This window comes from Camelus ferus, chromosome 10, assembly GCF_009834535.1.
Source record: "Camelus ferus isolate YT-003-E chromosome 10, BCGSAC_Cfer_1.0, whole genome shotgun sequence".
NCBI classification, from domain to species: domain Eukaryota; kingdom Metazoa; phylum Chordata; class Mammalia; order Artiodactyla; family Camelidae; genus Camelus; species Camelus ferus.
The window spans coordinates 8179343-8201931 of NC_045705.1; the positions used below are offsets into that span (position 1 = coordinate 8179343).

A 22589-nucleotide genomic window follows, 5' to 3' on the forward strand; every position below is an offset into this window, starting at 1 on the left:
GGAAATGAAAATTCTTTGCTTTAGAAAGTTAAATTAGGCTTTGAAGGGCTAACAATAAAAACCCCTGGGGTGGGGATCTGCAGCTTCAGCCTCTCCATTTGTATGCTTCTTTTGGGAACCCAGCTGCCATACTTGGAGGAAGCAAAAGCAGCCCATGTGGAGAAGCAAGACACTGTCTGTGTGCTGCGAGCTGTGTCCGTGTTTGGCATACCATGATCGTAGGGCTCTTCTTTCAGAAGAGAAAAGTCTCGTATCTTTTGGAGATTGCATTCTAGGGAAAAAACAGCAGTATCTGAAGACCTCTTAAGATTATATGAACTCCCTAAAAATATGTTACATAAAATTAAAACTCATGAATACAGACAGGCCTGGTAATCCTTAATGCTGACGCTTAAACTCTGTAATACATTTTTTAATAGAAATATCTGAGAACAACAAGTTCATATGTTGTTTTGTGATGATTTTGAAAAATCATTCACAATATTTATTAAAGATTATAAAGATTATTCATTTTAGCAAGATTACTTACAAGACCACCTTCGTTATTCACATAAAATAGCTTATGATAAGTCCCTTGATTTATTTGGGGGAAAAAAACAAAAGCAAAACAAGCAAACAAACAAAGAAAAAACTAAAGAAAGAAGAAAATCTTGAAACAACATGGATTCTGATGGGAAATGGATTTTTTTTTTAATTTTTAATTTTTTTAGAGTATGGCATGTTTTCTTAACTGGCTCATTGAAAAGAATCTTGGATACATTTAAAATTAAAGTCATTCTGTTATAAAAATTACATAATATATTTATAATATAGATTATCTTCTAATCTTAGCTTTATAACATTTTACCAAAAACTCTTTATCAGTCTATTAATAGACTATAAGTGACATGATTATTTTAAAAAACAATATTTATTTTAAACTAGTAAAAACAATAAAGTAATTTTAAAGCAATTTGGTTATTTTGCTTCTAAAAACTTTCTATTAGCATTTAGAATCTCTCATAACATTATGTATGACCAGAGAATGTTAATGCAAAAAAACTCCCTTAGAGATCATCTTTCTTGTTTTTTATTTTTCAAGTGAGAAAACTGATGCCCCAGAAACTGATGAAGTTCCCTCAGTGCTTGAGAAGGGAAAAGAACTCAGGTTTTTAGTGCCCTTTTACATCACCTTGCCTGTATCGTTCAGTTACATATCATTCTGTTTATTATTGTTTGATGTATGTATGTCTCATTTTACCAGCTAGTTTGTAAGCTCTTCCAGGTAGCTTTTATACTTTGTATATGCTTAAAAGAGCTGTTACATAAGCTGTTTAACAATGAAGAATTCAGTTGGTGCATAATGATTGGATGATTTTTTTTTTTATTTGAATGTGTTTTTGACTTAGAATGCTTAGTGCAGTGCTCTGGTTCCCATTAGATGTCCTTTTAATGCTTAAAAATTAGTAATGCTTAAATCATGTGAAACTATTGTAATTATTTTGAGTTAACTAGAAGACTGAATTCCATCTGCTAACATTGAAGCCTTAAGTACAAGCCATTCTTAGTTAAAATGAGTTAAGTTAGTTAAAATAGAATAAGAAACAACAGAAAGTTGCACGAAGAACATCTGTATGTAAGCTCACCTGGAAAATGGGAGGCGCTATCAAGAGAATGGCAAATTAAACAGTCTTTTTGATTGTTAGAAAATATTTCGACAGATCTCGATTGTAACATAATAACAGCTCTTTCTTTCAGTCAAAAACTGCACTGTGAGAATTTTGTTGCCACAACAAATTCAAAAGCTTTAGATGTTATAAAATAATTCTATTCAGTTATAATATGTGTGTGTATGTGTGTTTTAGGACTAGCATGAGTCCAGGATGCCAAGAAACTATTTTAAGGTGGTTACTGTCCAAAAATTGTTACTTAATATCACTAAATGTGTAATAAACTCAGTAATACATGGAAATATGTGAGCAATCAACATTTATCGAGCACCTGATTTGAGTTCATGATTCCAGTTAATCAAGATGGAATGCTTCCTTTATAATCAAACTGATGAAAGAGAAGATAAAGACATGTAAAGCTATGACCAGGTGACTTATAAGTGAGAACCAGAAAGGAGACAACTCCCTTAGGTTTGAATGACTCAGTACAGAGAATGCAGGAACTGAGTTGGGCTTTATAGGATGAGTTAACAGCATTGTAATACATATGAAGATGGGATGTGGCATTCCACATGGAGGTTCAAGGACAAAGGAACAGAAATATGCAAAGGAATACTGGGGAGTCAGCAAATCAGTGTAGCTGAAGTGAACTGTTCACATTGGAAAACAAACATTGGAAAGCTAGGCAGAGCCAGAGTGTTGGAAACCTTACCTTCTTGTGTTTACCATTCTCACCACCATCGCTCCCCTCCCCAATAGCTGGGGGTAAAATAGCCTAAAATGGTATAGGGGTGGTAGAAGTGGAGAGCCTATTAGAGTCACTGGAAGAGACTTTGTGAACAAACAGGTGGTGTGAGAACCTAGTATGAAGTTGTTATTAAATGTTATGATGTTATGCATACTAGGATTTAAATGCAGATTAAAATGAAACACTTGACTCTTGCCAGCAGTTTCATCTCCTTGAAACCCATCTCCTTCTGTATACCTGCCTTATGAACATATATCCCTGGATTATTAGAATAACCTCAACCCAAGCTGCCTCATTCCCTAGATTTCTTTTATACCAGCTGGTGTCACCATTATTCATCCATCCATTCATCCAATTCAGAGCTCTGTGGGGGCGTCCTAGACTTCTCTCACTACCCTCAGATCTGGTCAGTCATTCAATTCTGTTTATTCTGTCTCCTAAATAACTCTCAAGCATAACTCATTTTCTGGATCCATAGTGCTTAGTCGAGCCAAATGTTCTCTTTCCTAGAAATTATAGTAGCATTCTAACAGGCTTTATTTCTTCCAGCCTTCCCAACCAGAGTCCCATTTTCTAACTTATGTCAGAAATACTTTCTCAAAAGACGAGTATAATCCTTTTAATATCGTCTATTGTTTATATGAAGTCTAAACTCGTTAGTATGACATAGGACATATGGCTCCAGCCTATGTCTCAAGACTTAATTCCCGGAGAAAGTTTCAGGGATCATATGGAAATGGAATGTACTTCCCCACATGTGTTATGTCTTTGCATTTTTCTATTCCTTTTGCCTGGGATGTTGAAGAACCCTCATAGACCTAGCCATCCTTTTCTAGGTAACCTGCTAAATGTCTATTTCTACCTAAAGAATTATCATGTGGAGGTCTCTTTTGACCCAACCCCTTGCAGAGTTCACCGTTCCTATTTTGATCATCTTCATTAGCGCTCCTAACAGGTATTGTAAAGTAATTATTGTACTTTTTATCTTTGCTACTTATCTTAAGTATCTGTCTTACTGTAACGGTGCATCCGTATTTATTTTCCTGGCATTTCCTTGAGGTCGCCTATGCTTTGTTAACTTTGTACTCTCAGTTCTTAGCCCAAGACCTTCCAGATAATGACTTTAAAAAAAGAAAAAAATCTGTTGAATAAATTAATAGCTCTTTGTAAAAGTTAGTGTTTAAGCTTAGGAAGGTTTAAATATACATAACATATTTCTTCTTCTTTAATCATATTCCAAAGTATCAAAACTGTATTGTAATAATTGCCATTTATAAAATGCCTGGTTCATGTCAGGGATGTTGCTAGGCACCTTAAAAAAAATTATCATGGAAAATGTCAAGCTACACAAAAGCAGAAAGTGTAATGAGCCTCCAAAACCCATCACCAAATTCAGTATTGGCAAAATTTTGCCCCTCTCACTTCATCAATACTGTGCTGTTGTTATTGTTGGTGGAGTATTAAATTAAGTCTTAGAACTCATGTCCTTTTGCCCCTGCATATATTAGTATGCATTTCTGAGTAAGGCACATTCTTGGATAGCTGCAATGCCAGGATCACACCCAACAACATTAGCAATAATTGCTTGATATCATCTAATATCCCATCTTATTCGTTTTTCTCCCAATTGTTTAATAGCTTTTTAAATTTAATTTTTTTAATTTTTATGCAATTTTACTCTCCACTTACAGTTATTACAAAATATTGGCCATATTCCCCATATTGTACAATACATCCTTTTTTTAAATTGACGTATACTTGACGTACAGTGTTGTGTTAGTTTCAGGTGTACAGCAAAGTGATTCAGTTAGATGTGCATATGTATCTATTCTTTTTCAGATTCTTGTCCATTATAGATTATTACAAGATATTGAGCAGAGCTCCCTGGGCTATACAGTAGATCCTTGTTGGGTTTTACTGTCTCTTTAGAGGTAACTTTTTCTGGATCGGATTCACCATTACATTTGGTAGTTAGGTCTTCTAAGCCCCTCTTAGGAGTCGTTTGTTCTTTTTGTTGTTGTTGTTCATGCCTTTAACTGGTTGTGGTCAGCTGCCCTCTAGAATAGTTCATACCGTGGATAATTTTCTTTGCTTCCTCATGTTGTCATTGAACTTGTTCCTCTAACCCTCTATTTCCTATGAATTTGAACTTGGGGCTATTAAGTCTTGATTAAATTCAAGTTATTTTTGAATATAGACATTTTCCTTATCCGATTTTGTGGCTGTATGGATGAATTAGATTCCTAGAAGTGGGATTGATGTGTCAAAAATTAGATGCCTAGACATTGTCAAATTGTTATCTAGGAGGGTTGTCTGATTTTTGCACTCCCACAAATTTTTGAGACTGCTTGTTCCTTCATAGTCTTGTCATTAAATACGTTGCCTAACTTGGATTTTTGCCAGCCTGATGTGTGAAATATAATTTTTGCTTTTCTCTTTTTATGAGTTATTTCTTCTGTTAACTGCCCATTCTTTGGTCATCTTTCAATTTGGTTATTGGTTTTTCCCTCTTGATTTTCAGGAGCTCCTTATATAATTGATTATTAGTTCTGGTTTCTGTTAAATTGCAAATAATTTGTCTTCTAATTTTCCTTATGGTGTTTTTGTTACATGCAAAGTTTTTTTTAAGTGTATGCATAGTTGAATGATCAATTTTGTAATGTTTCTAGATTTTGAGCCATAATGAGGGACGTTCCATTGGTTTGTCTATTCATGTGCGAACACAACTCCTTTCATTATAGGATTACTATGTTTTACCCTACAGTAGAGCTAGCACCCCTCCTACATTGCTTTTCTTTTACAGAGTTTTCTTGATTATTCCTGCTTAATTGCTTTACAGTTAAGTTTATTTTTACAAATGAGTAAATGAACATTTCCATAGAAGTTCTATGACTGTGTAGTAATAAGAGTAAAAAATAATCATTGTTCTTAATGGTTTCTTAATACTTTGTCTTCATATGAAGATTAATTGTAGCAAACTTTCTGCAGTTGAAACCATTTATAAGGATGTATGATTGAAAGGAAGAGAGACAAGAGTATATTGGAAACATTTATTTCAACCATTATTTCCCGAAGTGTGGTCTGCAGAACGCTAGTGTTTAGCACAAATCAAAGCAGGGGCATTACACTGAAATAGTAATTATTTCCTTCATCATCCTGTATTCATAATAAAAAAATGTCAGTTTCACTCAAGAATATCCTTGATGAAACAGTAAAAATAATGCACTTTATTTAATCTTGGCCATTGAATACTTATCATTTTAATAATCCCCATTTCAAAATGGAGAATATGTACTAAGCTCTTCTCCACACCAAAGTATGGTGATTGTCTTGAGGAAAAGCAGCTGTGTGACTGAGTTTTGAGCCAAACTAGTCACTTACATTTTACTGAACACCATTTTTATATGAAAAAAATGACTGACTGATAACTATGGTTACTCAGACTTGGGAGTTTGGTCAACAATTTTATAAAAATGAACAAAGCAAACCCATCACTTCTAGGATAACGACTGATAAAATTTGAACTTTGAAGAGAAAAGAATTTTGGAATACTAGTATCCTCTACCATGAGCTTGACCACTTCTCCAAATTTCAAGGTTTTTTTCTGATATAAACAATGGTGACATTAGCACATTTTATTTTTTATAATACGTTAAGTATGTCAACATATGGAAAGCCTGCAAAACTCAGTGATCCAGTATTTTCTAAATGACCAATGGTTAATAATACAAAATCATACTTTGGTAATCAATCCCTTCAAAGTAGAAGATAAACCAATGGATTTTAATGCAACAGAATAAGAAAGTTTTTGATGTGGTTTCAGACTCCACGTTGCAACAAACTTAAAAGCTACCGCTTTTCAAGTCTCAGCGCAGTATCGCAGAATGTCCAAAATTACCTGGAAAGGTTATTAGAATACTCCTCCCTTTTCCAACTACGTATCTTTGTGAGGCTGGATTTTCTTCATGTTGTACAATCACCACAGCATATAGAAAGAGACTGAACACAGAAACAGATATAAGAGCCCAGTTCTCTTTAATTAAGCCAGATACTTGCACAAATGTATAACAATGCTACTCTTCTCAGTAAATTTTTTATTTTGTTTTGGAAATCAGAGTTTCACAAAAATTCATTTGTGTTAACATGTAATAGGTTTATTCTATTTTTATTTCTAAATGAATTAATATTTAAATTTTTCTTTGATTTAATTTCTAATATAATTATCGATCGATATCACGTTAACAAAAGCTTTTGAGGTCAATAATTTTTAGCAATATAAAGAGGTTCTGACATCAAAAAGTTGGTGAACCATCTACTCATACAAGCATAACAAGTCATGGTTTTGATTCTGGTTACAGCAGGTTTTCGGTTTACCTGTACACGTTAATGCACAGGTTTGTAGTCCTCTGTGTCTAGATTTAGAGATTGACAAAATAGAGCAGAGATGAAGTCCATGAGACAAATCAGGCCATTTTTTATTCCAGGCAAAAATTAAAACCCAACTGTTCTTTTCAAAACTAGAAACAAACACTTTTGTTCTTTTACGTTGCATTGAAACTGAAGTTTGACATAATTTAATATGGGTTTTCAGATGGCTAAATGCTTATGTTTTCTAAATCTCTAGAAATCAATTGTATTGAATGTTTTTCTTCCCTGATTCCTAAAAGCTGAGCAAGTGACCTGTATTTTGTTAATAATTGTGTTTTGAAAGAGCTGGAAAGTATCCTGTCACTCTGTTCCCTTACAATCACCTATTGGCCCCTTTGATTTTGTTATAACGTGGTGGTAGGTGCTAAGCATAGATGTTTGATTTAAAATGCAACTTCCCCTTCATGTACCAGGTAACTACATTCACAGCATATCTTTTTGTTTCTCCGAAGACTAGCAGCTATCAGCCACATACCAACTGATATTAGAAAGTTATGTAACTGTAATTGTCTCTAATAGGAGTCTTACTTTCCAAAAATCCCAATTTTAATTTCTTGTAATCTCACTGAGACCTAATTTTAATAGGCAAAACTTTCTAAAATTAAAGGCAGGTTTTTATTATTGCGCAATTCAGAACATTAAAAGTTGTTTGTACAGAAGTAAAGTACTTCTTCATTCTTTTTTAGGACCCGGGGAACGATCTTACCATCAGTGGTAGAAAAATATACTGTGTATGTTAACAGGGAAGCACTGAGTTAGGGAGTTATTATGGACTTGCGTTATTTCAGGTGCAAAGACTTACGAGTCCTCTCCTCATTTTCTTGGGTCTTAGCCCCAAATTTTAACAGCATGTTCAACAATTATATTGTGTCATTCTGCATCTCTAAAGAAAGTGCTCAACCCTGAAAAGCTTATATGGGAGCATTTATTGCTTGAGGTCAGTGTCACAGCATGCAATATTATTACTGGTTTTAAAGACAGTAGTACAAAGTATAGAAAACTGCGGGTTCTGCTTGTTTTAACAACGTACAAAGATAAACAAATGGAGCAAAGTGACTATTTGCCTCACAGGGTACCCAGAGAGTACAAAGGAGGTAGTGGGTTGATGTCCAGGGCTGTGCTTGTTAGTTTAATTTATTAGTATTTCTCAGTGAGAATATAGAGAGCTGCCTCGAGTCCACAGGATGCTGTTCCCTGCTGAAGGAAGAGAAGAGGGATGGGATAGCCAGGACCAGACTCCTGTCTCCTCTGTTCAATTCAGCAAATGGATGAGTGTCTACTCTTTTCATGTCGCTGATCCTGCTCTTTAAGGAGCTTATTTATGGTCTGAAGAGGGTGATAAGATAAAGATGGATGTTAACAGCTGTGAGAGAGAGAAACAAAACATAATTGTGAATCTTAAGAAGAATAGATTTAGATTCATAGAAGAGCTTGAGAGTTTGTGGGCGTGGAAAAAGACCAAAGGACGTGGTATTGAGCTGAGTCTTAAAGGAAGAATGAGTAGAATTTCAACAGAGATTAAAAAGGGAGGGCAAAGCCTCAGGAGATGCTGGTTCAAATATATCTAAATTCCATAGTAGACAGAAGAGACCTGCCATGTTACAAATACCCATTTTTAATTTACAGGTGAATCTAACTTAATTGCTTTACGCTACTCTGTGGTATTACACAGAGTGGAAAAAGAGGTGCATTCTTTGCTCCTTGCCTCTCTGGCTGGCACTGGACGTCAGCATGATTTTAGATTTCCTTTCAGCTCAAAGGATTAGCTAGCAGTATGATGCTCATGGTGCAAAGACTACCCAAGGCCCATATTTGTTCTTATTTTTCCCTTTGTAGGTTTGTGTCACTCTGGGGTTGTACAGGGCACTAGTGGTACCTTTTGTTTTTAGAAGTTTGCTATTCCATAATCAGGGTGTAAACAGGAAAACGTGCCTGGAAAAAAAAATTTTTTTAAAGGGAGGGGTTATAGTTCAGTGGTAGAGTGCCTGCTTAGCATGCACAAGGTCCTGGGTTCAATCCCCAGTACCTCAATAAACAAACAAACAAACAAACCTAATTACCTCCCCCCAAAAAAGAAAAAAATTAAAAAAGAAAGGAAAATTTGTCTGAACTTTGAACAGGTTCACCATGTGTTCTAATAAATAAAATTTAAGAGATTTTATCACTAGCCAAGGAGACACTCATTTCGAAACTCAGCTGTACTGCAGTGCAAATTTAACTCATTAACTGCCCTTTGCTGTTTGGATATTCGTTTTTAATTCTTTCAGCGCAAGGTTGAGGTCCGTTCACCCTCGCATACTTAGCAGCGTCTAGTACAACAGCTACTACGGCTGACTTCTGCTAGTAACAGTAGTCCTCAGAGCTACCATTTCTAGAGTTCTCAGTGGGTGAGTTTGTTCATCTTTAGGCCCACAGTTAGTAAAACAAAATTTACCCAACAGTTCCTACCAAACGGCACATGGAGGTCTTTTTGGTTTTTGTTTTTTAAATGAGAGTTGCTTAAGCGTGATCTCTCATTTCTTGAAACTCATTTTTTTAAAAATGAAATAGAAAAGAAATGGCCAGCATGTAAAACCGTACTAAACTTGAAATACTCAAAGATGAGCCAGGCACCCTCCCCGGCTCCCCAGCATCTGACAACTTCGTAGGGGAAAGAGGAGGTAAGGAAATTGATAAATGCAACGCTTTCAGTGGAATGTTTTGAGATTTCAGGTTAAAACTTTTCATCAAGTCGGTGTTGAAGAAAGCTGAAATTCATGCTATTAGTGACAAGATCTTTGCAAGGTTCCTGCAGTGATTATTGGAGCTGTTACAGGAAGGACTTGGGAGCCTTGGTTTTAATAGCTCAGTTAAAAGGGGCGGGGGCAGTCCACAACTAAAGTCTCAGGTCCTTGGAAGGAGACAGGACTCCCCACTTCTGAAGGGGACTTTTGAGTGCTCTTTGGAGTGTCAGTGAATTTCTACCACACTCTAAAGTGCCGGGCTGGGCTCCTGGTGCTCCTGGGGTCCCTGCACCACTCTGGCTCCAAGGAAAAGAAGAGATGTTGGTGTGATTTGCAAGATTCTCGCCCTCGGTGCTATTGCCATTTTCTGCTCCCCAATTTTTTCTCACTAAGTGATCTTCGATCTCAGTTAGCTATTATAATACATATTTTTATTGTATCGAAGGTCAATACATATTTTAATCTAGAGTAGGTCACAATTTTATGAAACAGTCTTTTAGGCTATTTTGAAATGGTGGGGAATAGTGTATATTCCAGGTAATGACAGACATTTAAATTTGAGTTTACTATAAAATTACAAATCTATTACAATTCTAATTTAAAACTAATTCTTTTCTCATTTAGGGAGAGAGAGTTTTTATCTCTGTGTTCCTTCCTCCTTGCCCTTTCCCTCTGAAATATGCAATGTCATCAATTTCTGTAAACACAATTATTCCTGAAATTGTATAAAAGGTGACATCAGCATTATTTCATAGCATAGGGCCACCTGTCCGTCTCTGCCCTTTTTGTAGTGGTTTCTGCCAAAGTGGAACATCTAAAAAGAGTAGAAGGAGAATCAACAACTCTAATTTACTACTTGTATTAATAATTGCAATTGGCTTTCTTATAGGCAACTTAAATTTTTTGTTTGGGGCATGTGTTTTATATTTAAGATATTTTGTCATTCTAGTGTGTTTTAAAAAAGAATGTTGAGCTATTCAACTATCTTCTAAGGATTTCTTCTAAGATCTTTAAAAATTGAGGGATCAGTATGTTGAGTATTGTTAAATTTCTGCTTTGCCAGAATTTTTTATATGTTGAACAGATTTTTTAAAATCTCTTAAGTGTCTGTATGTAAAGTTAATTACACACATTACTCAATATTATTTTCTCCTATAGACAGAATTCATAAGCAGCTTTTACATTTTAATGGATAGAATATGTATGTTTTTTGCTTTTCCACTTTTTAATGAAATAAACTGAAGAAGAGAAAAGCAAAAATTAAATTGAATGATTTATCTTAAAAGTATTTAGTAGCCTAAAATGCAACAATTAATTCTGTTTGGCAGTTAGCCTTTTAGGGACAAGTAATTTGCTGATTGCCGCTAAAGACTCATAATTTTAAGAATTTCTAAGTTCCATGTATTTTAATTTTCTAGTGGGATTAATTTATATAAAGTGATCTAGTAAACTGCCTAGCAGTTAAGTGTCAAAATAAGCAATTTTCTAAATATAATTCATCTTGATTCTTTCAGTGTTTTGTTTCCCAGCAGATAATTACTTAATAGGTATAATTTCAACTGATGAATTTTAAACATAATGTCGTTAGCTATAATATATCTGAAAAAAGAAACTTGCCTTATGGTAGCATTCTTGAGATCACAACCCTTATAAAACAATCTCTTAGGACACATGGAACTGACACATAAAAAGTCTGAGTTCTTATAATTAGTTTTTCTACTTATTGGAATTATAGGATTTTATGAAAGAAATTTTAAGCAAATTCTGTGACTGTTGTCTAAAATATTTGAAATCAAATCACAATTAAATTTACTATTGCTTAAAATGTCTTTTTTTTTTTTTTTTACCCTTTTTTATTTTTAATACAAGTCAACATTTTAGAGGATTTCCTTTCTTCTTTTTAGGTGGTGATTTGAAAGTTGTCATCAAATTAAGACTCAAAAGAATGATATCTGCCAACTTTTCTGCCATTGTAGTTTAGTTGATTTGTTGGTTTTATTGGTTTTCCAATTTTCACATCCAAATCAATTTTTTTAAATTTCTTTGAAGTTACCTTAATACATGTTTGTTACGCTTATGTTCATTCCTGAATCTTTAACCATTTCGTATCTTTCTATTATCCAAGTAGCTGAAATCAAGACTAATCAATGCTGTGGAGCAGGGCTGTACCACAGAACCTTCGGCAGCGATAGAAAAATCCTAGGTTTGCAGCGTCCAGCTTGGTACCCACTAGCCACTTTTGATGTGGCTAGTGCAATTGAGGCACTTAATTTTTAACTTCTATTTAATGTCAATCAATTTATATTTAAATAGCCACATGTAACGAGTAGCTACAGTGAAAGCAGTGAAAAAAACCCAGCGCTTGTTTTTTGCTTTTGGTTTTTCACAGAAACGAAATGAGATTTATGATTTAAAAGTCATTGCGTAAGACTCACTAGGATGATCAAAGTCATTCAGCCCCAGGATAAGATATTAGCTTTATACTTAACAGGATATTAAGCCTAATATTATTCCTCAGAATTAGTGCAGCTGCAGGTTATTCCTGCTTAGGATGTAGAACAACCCTGGGATTCTATTAGAGTAGCATCTGGTGGGAAAGTATATCTCCTCTATTCTAGTTTGGGGGGGTTTTGTGTTAAAGCAAAATTGACAGAAGAAAAAGAAAAATGAGATCTTATTTTGTAATGTGCTTTGCAGTTTTTTTTTTTTTCTTTTCATTTTTGTCTATTATCTCCTCAAAAGCTAAGGCCTAGAATTGACACTATTCTCAGTTGTGAGGGGAAAATATTTCTCAGCATGAGAGAAATTCTTATGGTTGAGAAGGAGCCGTGGAAAGGATGACTGATAGATTTCCTCAGGAAAAGGCAACGGTAGGATTTAGGAACAGTTTGGATGCAGACTCCTAGGATGAAAAGTCAAAGCCAGGGTTACTGGTGTGCGTGGTGACTCTGTAACTCATTGAAGAAAGTAAGGAGGAACAGCTGGTTTGAGCTAAGACATTGGTTTTAAACCTGTTGATTTTAAGGTTCCAATATGTCACAGGCAGTTCCAAATGCCCCAAAGCCAGACTGAAGGGCAGAGCAGAGCTGGCTCCTAGCTGGACAGCAGACTTGCAGGAGTCAGTGGCGAGCCTTGCTTGGTTTGTACTTCACCATGTCCTTTTCTCTCCTTTACCTGCTCCACCCTCCTTCCCCCCAATCTGGTGACACTCACCCTTTCAGTAGAGTTTTGTTTGTGTCAAGAAGGCAGAAGGCAAGGATGAGAACACTCACTTGAAAGAATGAATATCCATGAAAGAAATGCAGGGCGTGTCTAGGGAAAGTGTAGAAGTGGTCAAAGAAGTAAGTGGATTGAGTGGTTCAGGGCAAGGAAAGGATTTTTAACTTAATTTGAATTAATTGAAATTTTGTCGCACGTGGCTGATGGCTACCATATAAGGCAACACAGGTTTAGAGACTTTGGAAAAGTTAATAAGGGCATGAATAAAGTAGGAACTCAGGCCTTGGGCATTTTGGATTTGAAATAAAAGCTGAGGAAAGGCATTACAGGAGATCAGAATTCTAGCTTATGTTTGTAACGGGAATCTTTTGGATATGGTGCTATCCTATTTCTTTTATGTTTTATCTTATCAACTTTAAAAACATACAGAGATAGAAAGTAGGTGAGGAATAAACTTTCAGTAAAATGAAGGGGATTTTTGGAAGGAGAAAACATGTTTTTATTATTCATAGATGATATGCCCATATACTTCCCAAATAAAAAGTTCTATGAAGGAGGGAGGGTATATAGCTCAGTGGTAGAGCATGTGCTTAGCATGCACGAGGTCCTGGGTTCAATCCCCAAGACTTCCATAAAAAAAAAAAAAAACTATTAAAAACAATAAGAAAACTCAGGAAAGGAGTGTTTTCAAGATACATACTACAACAAAAGCAATGCTTTCCTTTTATGTTAGAATAACCAGTTAGGAATAAAAATGGGAAAGAAAAATAATAATTCCCCATAGATGAGAATGAGAAAGACCTTAAGAGAAATTAAACAAGAAAGGTGGAGGACCTAGTTAAAGGAAAAGCACAAAATTTGATTGAGGAGCTCTAAATAAGACTCGAATAAATGGAGATCTATAAAATGAGTTTTAAGTAGACTTGAAAAGCTGCCTTGATCATTTAAACAATCTTTTCACCTTCATATACATATGCAAAGCAGTCAACTGAGACCACGGTAGAGTTCCCACCAGAAAAGATGCTCCTTTTACAGAAGCAGGAAGTAGGCTGATCCTTTCAACAGCGATGCCATTTTAAAACTATAACCAAAGAAGGGCACAAGCTGGCAAAACATTAAAATGTTAGTTCTTTCTTCTCTTTAATATGTGATTAGCTCTCTTAGGTGTCCCCTGGGCTATTGCAGTAGCTTCCCAGCTGAGGTTTTGTTCTGTTTTGTTTTTGTGTCTCTGGCCCACGGACTGCATCACTCCCAGAACTGTATTATTAAAACTGCAGATCCAATCCACAGCTCTTCTTAAGAAATTTTACCTCAAATTCATATACAGTTAAGAGTTTCAAACACATTTTTGATGGCTGTTTTTTCACTTTTGAAGTTAGTGGGTTAAGTGAACGTTTTCTCAGCTGATGAAAATAAAACTGGCAAAACATTTTGGTTGGCATATCGGTAGTAGGCAACGAGAAATTTAAAGATGTTTATAACCTAAACCCCAGTAAATCCACATCTGGGAACCTTCCTAAAGAAACTATCCTGAATACCACAAAATATGCCCCCAAGTCTCTTGATACAAAGATATTCTTCATAGCATTATTTATAATAGTGAAAACTGTACATAACTTTAATGGAAAATAACTAAACAGTAATTACTAAAAGGATGTCTTCCTGTATCATTTTGTATTTGCATCTGTTATGCACACATGATATAGTTCTATGAATTTCTGCCAATCTAATACTTACTTCTGTCCCCACTGTGCCTAGCACGTTGTAGATCCTCAACGAACGTTTGCTGAATAAATGAACAAATGAATGTTGGCACAAATGCAATCAAGTTTCAGTTGCCCTTTACCAATTGGTTAAAATTGAGGTGGTCTGTTCTTTTAAGTGTGGTAGTGTGCAGTTCCATTTGCGATGAAAATGTATTTCAGATTTAAACCTCTCCTATTCCAGAGAATACTTTTGTAGGCAAAATAACTATTTCAAACATTTCAAGGGAAATTCAGTTGATAAATGTATCAAATAATAATTTTTATAAATAAAATATACAAGTAATAAACCTAATAAATTGTTCTCGATCTCCAAAGTCCCTTTGTACACTTTGAGTCTATATTTCCTCCCCTTTATTTTCTTGGAGTTTTATGTGTTGTTTTATAAATATAAATAAAAACTTCCACTTATCTCCCTAATGACATTTCCCCCTCCAACCTATTATTTGTCCTCACAATCAGTTCCTCTATCTGCTTTGTTTATTTGAAATGATCAATTGTCAAGAAAATTGTTTTTCACATACTAGGGCATTAGGCTTAGAGAGAGTACTTGAAATTTTACTCACTGTAACTTAGGCTAGCAAAGGGAAGAAATCTGTTATTTTCTTTTAAATTATTTTTCTGGGTAAATCTAGACGATGGTTGTTGGTGTAGACAAGAAATAACATTAGAAATTCTAAATTATTCCTTTCTACCTGGAATCCTCTAATGTGTACCACCGGTAGATTGAGATTTATTTGTCATCACTTTACAAATATAACCTAGACACCTAGTTCATTCTGAAATATTAGCAGTTTAGGATGGTCATTTCTTAACATACTTATTTCAATGGAACCCTGAAAATTGATGAAGACTGTGCGCCGAGCATGAGGGCAGGAATCACATCCGTTTTGTTCGCCCTGTATCCTGAGTCCATCCCAGTCTCTGATTAGGCTCTCAAAAAAATCGCTGAACGCCTGACTGCTTCCTAATGAAGTAAGAGATTTAAATAATTATTTTGTGCTTGGTAGGCTCTTGGATTGTAAGGAACAGAAAAGATTCTGATTACCTTGCAGAGAGAGAAAAAGGGAAGGAGGAAGGGAGGGGGAAGGGAGAGAAAGAAGTGAGGATAAGGCTTTACTTTCTCTTGTGCATCCGTACAAACGCCGATGGGTTTCCTGTAGAAGCAGGTATCTGTTGACGCCAACTCTGCTGCTGCTTCATTGCTTTCTCTGTGCCTCCGCTGCTGAGTGCTATTTTGTGTCTCTTCTCTTTCCAATTATGTTACTCTCCTATAAGTCTAGTACTCTAGACTCTTGCTGGTCCAGCCAATTGCTCTCAACTCTGTTTGTGAATAACTTTTATTTTTTACAGTTTTAATTGTATTTTTATTTAACCTAGTATAGTCAATATATTATCCACGTAACAATGTAAATATTATTAATGAGATTTTTACATTAATTTTTTGTATGAAGTTTTTGATCTTCGATGTGTAGTTTATCCTTACAGGACATCTGGATTTGGACTAGCCATATTTCAAGTACTGAGTACCCACTTCTCAGTAGGTTGTAACCTATGGGTTTTTGTTATGTTGGTTTTGTTTTGATCAGGACTACCATACTGGACAGTACAGTTCTAGAGTATATTTTTAACAGTTTTTTAAGGCAAATCAGATCTGTACAAAATACTACAATTTGTTTTTAATTGAAGTATAGTTGATTTACAATATTTCAGATATACTGTGAGGTGATTCAGTTATACATATATTCTTCTTCAGATTCTTTTCCATTATAGGTCATTACAAGGTTTTGAATAGAGTTCCCCGCGCTATAGAGTAGGTCCTTGTTGTTTATCTGTTTTATGTATAATAGTGTGTATCTGTTAGTCCCAAATTCCCAACTTATCTCTCCCCCTCTTTCCCCTCTGGTAACCAAAAAATGATACAAATGAACTTCTTAACAAAACAGAAATGGACTCACAAACACGGGAGGAATTTTTTCATCGAGGCACTTGTGGGCTGCAAATCCGCTTCTGTGTTGATTGGTCTAGTTGGCTGTGGCCAGGACACAAGGTCACATGAAATAGATATTGCCACCCTCAGATAAGGAACCACCGAGAGCTACTTCCTCATTTTCGCAGTTTCCTGAGGAAGGCTTGGTAGCAAGCTTGATATTAACACTCTTTTCCAGGAGACATCTGTTCCATGTTCTTCAGTTTCCCACTCAGTCTTTATAATATTTATAAACCATGACATAGTCCTTATTTGTATATTATGGTTTTGAAGGGCTTCTATTTCAGAACTTTAGAGTATTACTTTTATTATAGAAAATTAAATGGCCATTTCTCCTATCTCCTTTCCTGGCTAAGAAGAATTTCAGAGCCTGAAAACCTCCCTCTGACTATTCCTGCTTTTCAACATGCCCACGGGGAAGGAGGCTAGTCCCCTGAATGGAATTTTCTTGGCTCACAGATAATCGTACTTAAATGGGGACACCAAAATGCTTTTCAACTAAAACACTTTCACCAAAAAAATTGAAAACTTCAAAAAAATTAACACTCGGGTACACCACTGGCAATCTAGCAGTTGTGAATCCTACACAGAATAACCAGTGGAACACTGAGCACTGTTAAATCTCCATTTCTTAGATTCAATTAACCTCTACTTCTCTGGGTTTTACATTTTTCTTACTTAAAGCTTCCAAACTTTATATTGGCTATGCTTGTTCCTATTTTATTCAGAAAGAAAAATTCAAGTCAGATCATCTCACTGGGGAGTTGCATGTAATCCTCTCAGATTTTAGCTTTCCTTTAGCTTTCGAATTGAGGTCTGACAGTGTCCTAGTTCGCTATCAGATATGATTTTACTATGAAGGCTGGTGGTTTCTGGTCATATCAAATCTGAGCTAAGAATCTGTGGTGCTGTGGAATATGACTGAGGGAAATGACCTCTGGGAGCTTACTGTGGCCCAAGCTTGTGTGTCCCGTTACCTTATCCATACAATGGCCCTTTGGGTTTTTGTTTGATTGGTTTTGTTTTGATCTGAGACCTAACACTTCCTCTGACTTTACATAATTCTATTTATCTATTCTATTTATTTTAGTACCTTAGCAATAAATTTACACCAATTTAACTTTTCTTAGAAAGTCATCATTAATACATAAAACTTTTCTTTTAAAAACAGGATAAAAGAATCAGAGTATCTCAACCCTTGACAAGAGGACCAAGTGCCTTTATTCCAGAGAAGGAAGTAAGTTTATCTGTCTTAATATACATAAAACATGATTTTTAAAAGTAACATAATTATGTCAAAGAATATCTCTATTTTTAATATGAAAATAAATGTTTTTTTCATTTCTTATTTTTACATCCGAAAACCACAGAAGTATTTTCTTTTCGCCTTCATTTATAAGATTTTATGCATAATAATCTGCCTTCTTATTTTAAGAGTTAGGTAGTACCGCATGGTTAAAAAAAATTACATTTTACCGTATTTTATTTCAAATATAACTTTTATGGACAAAGCTGCTAACAGTCATAAAACTTAATATTAACCTGAAGGTTTAAGGTTTTAAAATGACCAATGTTTCATAGTGATTATCAGTTACATTAATGTTAAGAAAAGACATTTTGAAATGAAAGAGTGAGTTTCCCAACTAAACCTATTAGAGAAAACATGATGTTCTATCACGGGTAGTTCCCTTTTCGTTTGGTTCTAAGTCTCTGATGGGACAGAATGTCACAGAATCTCCACTACAAGCTGCACCTCTGATGAGAGTGGGGACTTAAGATGGGAATGCAAGGCAGAAAGATGATAAGATGACACAAAGGGCATTATAATCAATATAGGACTTGTGTGCCTGTTTTGTGGGTATACATCTATCTGAAAGACCACAGCAATGTTTAGGACCAGTAGATTCCTGGATGCCTCTATGCTTGGGCTAAGAAAAGTTTAAGGACCACTAATTGAGTTGTTCTCTGCTTCGAGGAGTCATTGATTCATATTGACTATGGTTATATATACTGATTTATTATTGGCTGCAAAGATATCCTTTATCTTAAAGCACCAACATTATTCCTATACCGTTCAGAAATTAGTCAACACATATTTATAGAATGCTTATTATGTGCCAACATTGTCTTAAAAGAAGGGATGAAGAGAATTTGAATAATACATGCCCAGTCAGTGCCAGAGTCAGCAGTTCCATCGTGTTCATTTTGCCTTTTTAGTGACCTTACCATTTGCATAAAACTCTAGAGTTAACAGTTTCAGGAGCTCAGGGACTGCAGCTGGCCTAGGTGGTGACCATGCATTAGAGAAACTGCTATGTTTGTCCTGTTTTCCTCATATAGCACAGGGCTGCTCTTAGAGGGGTGATTGCCTCAGATACATAACGACTTCCTGAAACACAGTCGCTCACACAGTGTATATCTGAAGGTAATCTGGTTTGCAGGAGCAACTGCTGTTTTCAGGCTCTGTTGCATCATATGAATCTAATGTATTTTAGGCATCAGTTAAACAGAAGAAACTTCTGCTGGAAAACAAAACAAAAACAGCAAATATTCTGTCCCTAATTATATATAGTTTATCTTGATCCTATTATGTTTTTAACTATCATCTTGGTCCCTGTAGTTGACAAACTGGCGGGAGATGGGCAAAAGGAAATATACTTGGCTTTATAATGAACTGAAGTGGAATTGTCTCTTTTTTACACCATTGTCATTAACATTTCCTCACAGTTTACATGTTCTGAACGTTATATTTCCTTCGGGATTAAATTTTCCTCAGTCAATAGTGACTTTGTGTAATTTGTTCTTATTTTCAGAAGAGACTGTGAAAACAGACTTGAAGAGTAAACAGAGTGTCTTTTTTTATTTTCTTTTGAAATTAAAAAAATTTTTTTTTATTGAAGTACCATCAGTTACAATGTGTCAATCTCTGGTGTACAGCACAATGTCCCAGTCATGCATCTACATACATATATTCATTTGCATATACTTTTTCATTAAAGGTTATTACAAGATATTGAACATAGTTCCCTGTGCTATACAGAAGAAACCTTTTTTAAATCTATTTTTATATATAGTGGCTAAGATTTGTAAATCTCAAACTCCCAAATTTATGCCTTCCCACCCCCTTTCCCCAGGAACCATAAGATTTAAACAGAGTCTCTTAACAGTAGTGTGTGATCTTTGAAAAGACCATTAGTCTGGGCTTCAGGAGATCTAGATGTTAGACTGGGCTCTGCTATTAAATAGATGTAGGAGCTTGAATTTAATCTTGAATCTGTTTCCTTATATAAAATAAAGAACATATCCTTCTTAAGTCTAGAACTCTAATTCTAAGATACCAATAAGTAATGAACCAGTTCTGGAAATATGCATCTGACGTCCATGAATTCCCGCAGAGCTGGGTCCTTCTAAAAGGTGCTAATGAGCTCTTAACACCTTCAGAGCCAATTCTTGGTATGATGCCCAAGCTGTCATTGTTTATAAAGCTATACATAAATAGTCTATTTTTGAGAAAGCTCTTTCGATGCTCTCTGATGCAGCATGTCCATTTTAATAACTTCCCTTGGTTTTAGAAATTAATATGTTAGGCTCAAAATAAGAATTCTGTTGTTGTTACTAATTTTTCAATTAACACTTTCTACAAATTACCATATTTTTCTTTGTCCCTAAAAAGGCTTCAGAAGGCTTTTATTTTTTTATTTTTTTATTTTTTTATGTTGAATAAGAAAAACAGCAGGGAGAAGGGTATAGCTCAGTAGTAGAGCACGTGCTTAGCATGCACGAGGTCCTGGGTTCAAACCTCAGTACCTCCGTTAAAATAAATAAATAAATAAATAAATAAATAAATAAATAAATAAACAAACAAACCTAATTATCTCCCCCCTCCCCTAAAAAACAACAAGCAAAAGATCAGACTGAAAGTATTCATCTTAAGATAAATGTGATTAAGTAGCCTCATAGGCTATTGAGATAAAGTTGCCAATATATGTAATCATATGCCACCGCGTTTGCCTCACCACAAATTGGTGTGACAATGGCCAAGGAAGCAGGCTCTGGAAATTTTGCCTTACATGCCTGACAAAGCAGATGGGAGCTTCTTTTCTCCAATTTCATAACTGTGTGTATAAAATGTTTGCTAATTTGACATTTGTTGTTTAATAAATTGTAATCCCAGAGCCAAAAATGAATGGTGCTTTCTTTTTAAATGGTGCTTTCTTTTTAATTTCTGTTTCTAATATGAGCAACCACATAATCTCACTGTCTGTGAACATCAAAAGAACATTTGTTGGCTTCAGTAGTGGCATACCGTAAGTAAACCCAAGGGCGTGTTTAATCGCGATCTTGCCTTGTGTTTCTTGGTTGGAAGGTTGTCCAAGCAAACACGGTGGATGAACGCACTAACTTTCTTGTGGAAGAATACTCGACTTCCGGGCGCCTGGACAACATCACCCAGGTCATGAGTCTGCACACGCAGTACCTGGAGTCTTTCCTGAGGAGCCAGTTCTACATGCTGCGCATGGACGGCCCGCTCCCTCTGCCGCACCGGCACTACATCGCCATCATGGTGCGCGGCGTCCCCGGTGTCCCGTGCTCGTGTCGCGCCGTCCTCCCTTTGTCCTTCTCCCTCCTAGTATCGTACGCGTGTGTGTGGAGCTAGAATACTTAATAGAAATAAGAACTGAAGAAGCTGGTGGCCTTTTGGATCCCAAGTCCATGGGATGCCTTTTGAACGCCTTAAGTCACTTAATGTACTAACATGTTTCTCATTTATCAGTAGAATCATTTTCCACATTTAATGTCTTACGATTAAAGATGCTCATAGGGTCCAAAGTAACGTCCCTAGTATCCACAGGTTTTATTTGGGCTCCTGATAGCTTGCTTTTATGATTCCTATAAAACAAGCTTGTGACATTGTATTTAGTCATTCGGTCTGTGAAGAATATCACTAATTTGGCCAAATAAGAGGAACCTGTCAACCAGCACCAAACAAGACTCTGGATAAGAGGAGAATTCTTAAATGAATTATAATACTTCTCGGTTTAATACTTGGTATAAACTAGTTATCTAGTTAGTGTTTGGAGGGAAGAGAATTATGAGGTGGAATGATAGACAGCAGGAATAAGAAAGGTAGAAACCGGGTTGGGGGAGGGTAGAGCTCAGTGGTAGACTGCGTGCCTAGCATCCATGAGGTCCTGGGTTCAATCCCCATCACCTCCGTTAAATCAATCAATCAGTTAATCAATCAGTCTAATTACTGCTCCCCTCCCCACCCCCACCCCCCCAAAAAAAGGAAAGAAAAAAAAGAAAAACAAGGGTAGAAACTGCTACAGTTGGACCATTGCTGAGAAAAAGAGGAAGAAGGATGAGATTCAAGCGCTATATTGGGAGAGGTTAGCGGAACAGCTGGGCTAGCAGAGCTAGCAAAGCCAGACCGGGGTCGGTTTCTATCAAGTTTATTTGTTTATGCGCTCTCTGAAGTTTTAAACAACCACAAGAAAAGGGCGCATTCCGTGTTTTATTAAACAATGAATTCGAGCAAGATTCTTCAGCATAAGATTTTGACGACAGTTAAGGCTGAAAGCTGACCTAGAATAGTCACAGAGAAATAAGATGCAGAAAGTAGAATAAAACAATGCTATTGGACTGAGAAGCAGCCCTGAGGACGTGAGAGGTGGAAAAGTCCGCTGTGCATGGGTTTCCCCGTTGTCATTATCAAGGCTGATTCTGGCTGGCGTAAGCAGGAAAGGGTCAGTGAGTTCCAGTTTTATCTCCATTGGATAATGGGCACAGAGAAGGCTGATTCACAATTATCTCAAAGGGAGTAAGAGAAATATTCAGGTTAGCATGCATTCTGCATTGGTGCAATACAAGTTAGTGAGATTTTATTATGTTTTGAATAGAATACAGTTGATATCATTTACCATAATGAAATGAACATGCATTTCTTTAGCATAACCAGTAAGTGGGTCTTAGATTTAACCGCACCGACTTCTGGATGAGGAGGTAATTGGCTTCATGTGGCATTTGCTTGTACCAGCTTTATGTATCGATTCAAGAATCTATGACAGC

General features: G+C 35.8%; 1 protein-coding gene across 2 annotated transcripts in view; it reads left to right on the forward strand.

The window, feature by feature from the left end:
- SESN3 (sestrin 3) overlaps positions 1-22589 on the forward strand; it is a 70263-nt gene that overhangs the window by 23395 nt on the left and 24279 nt on the right. For both annotated transcript variants that reach the window (XM_032488298.1, XM_032488299.1), the window contains exons 2-3: positions 17692-17757; positions 20887-21084. In XM_032488298.1, coding sequence (XP_032344189.1) covers positions 17692-17757; positions 20887-21084 — 264 coding nt within the window. The remainder of the gene's footprint in view (positions 1-17691; positions 17758-20886; positions 21085-22589) is intronic.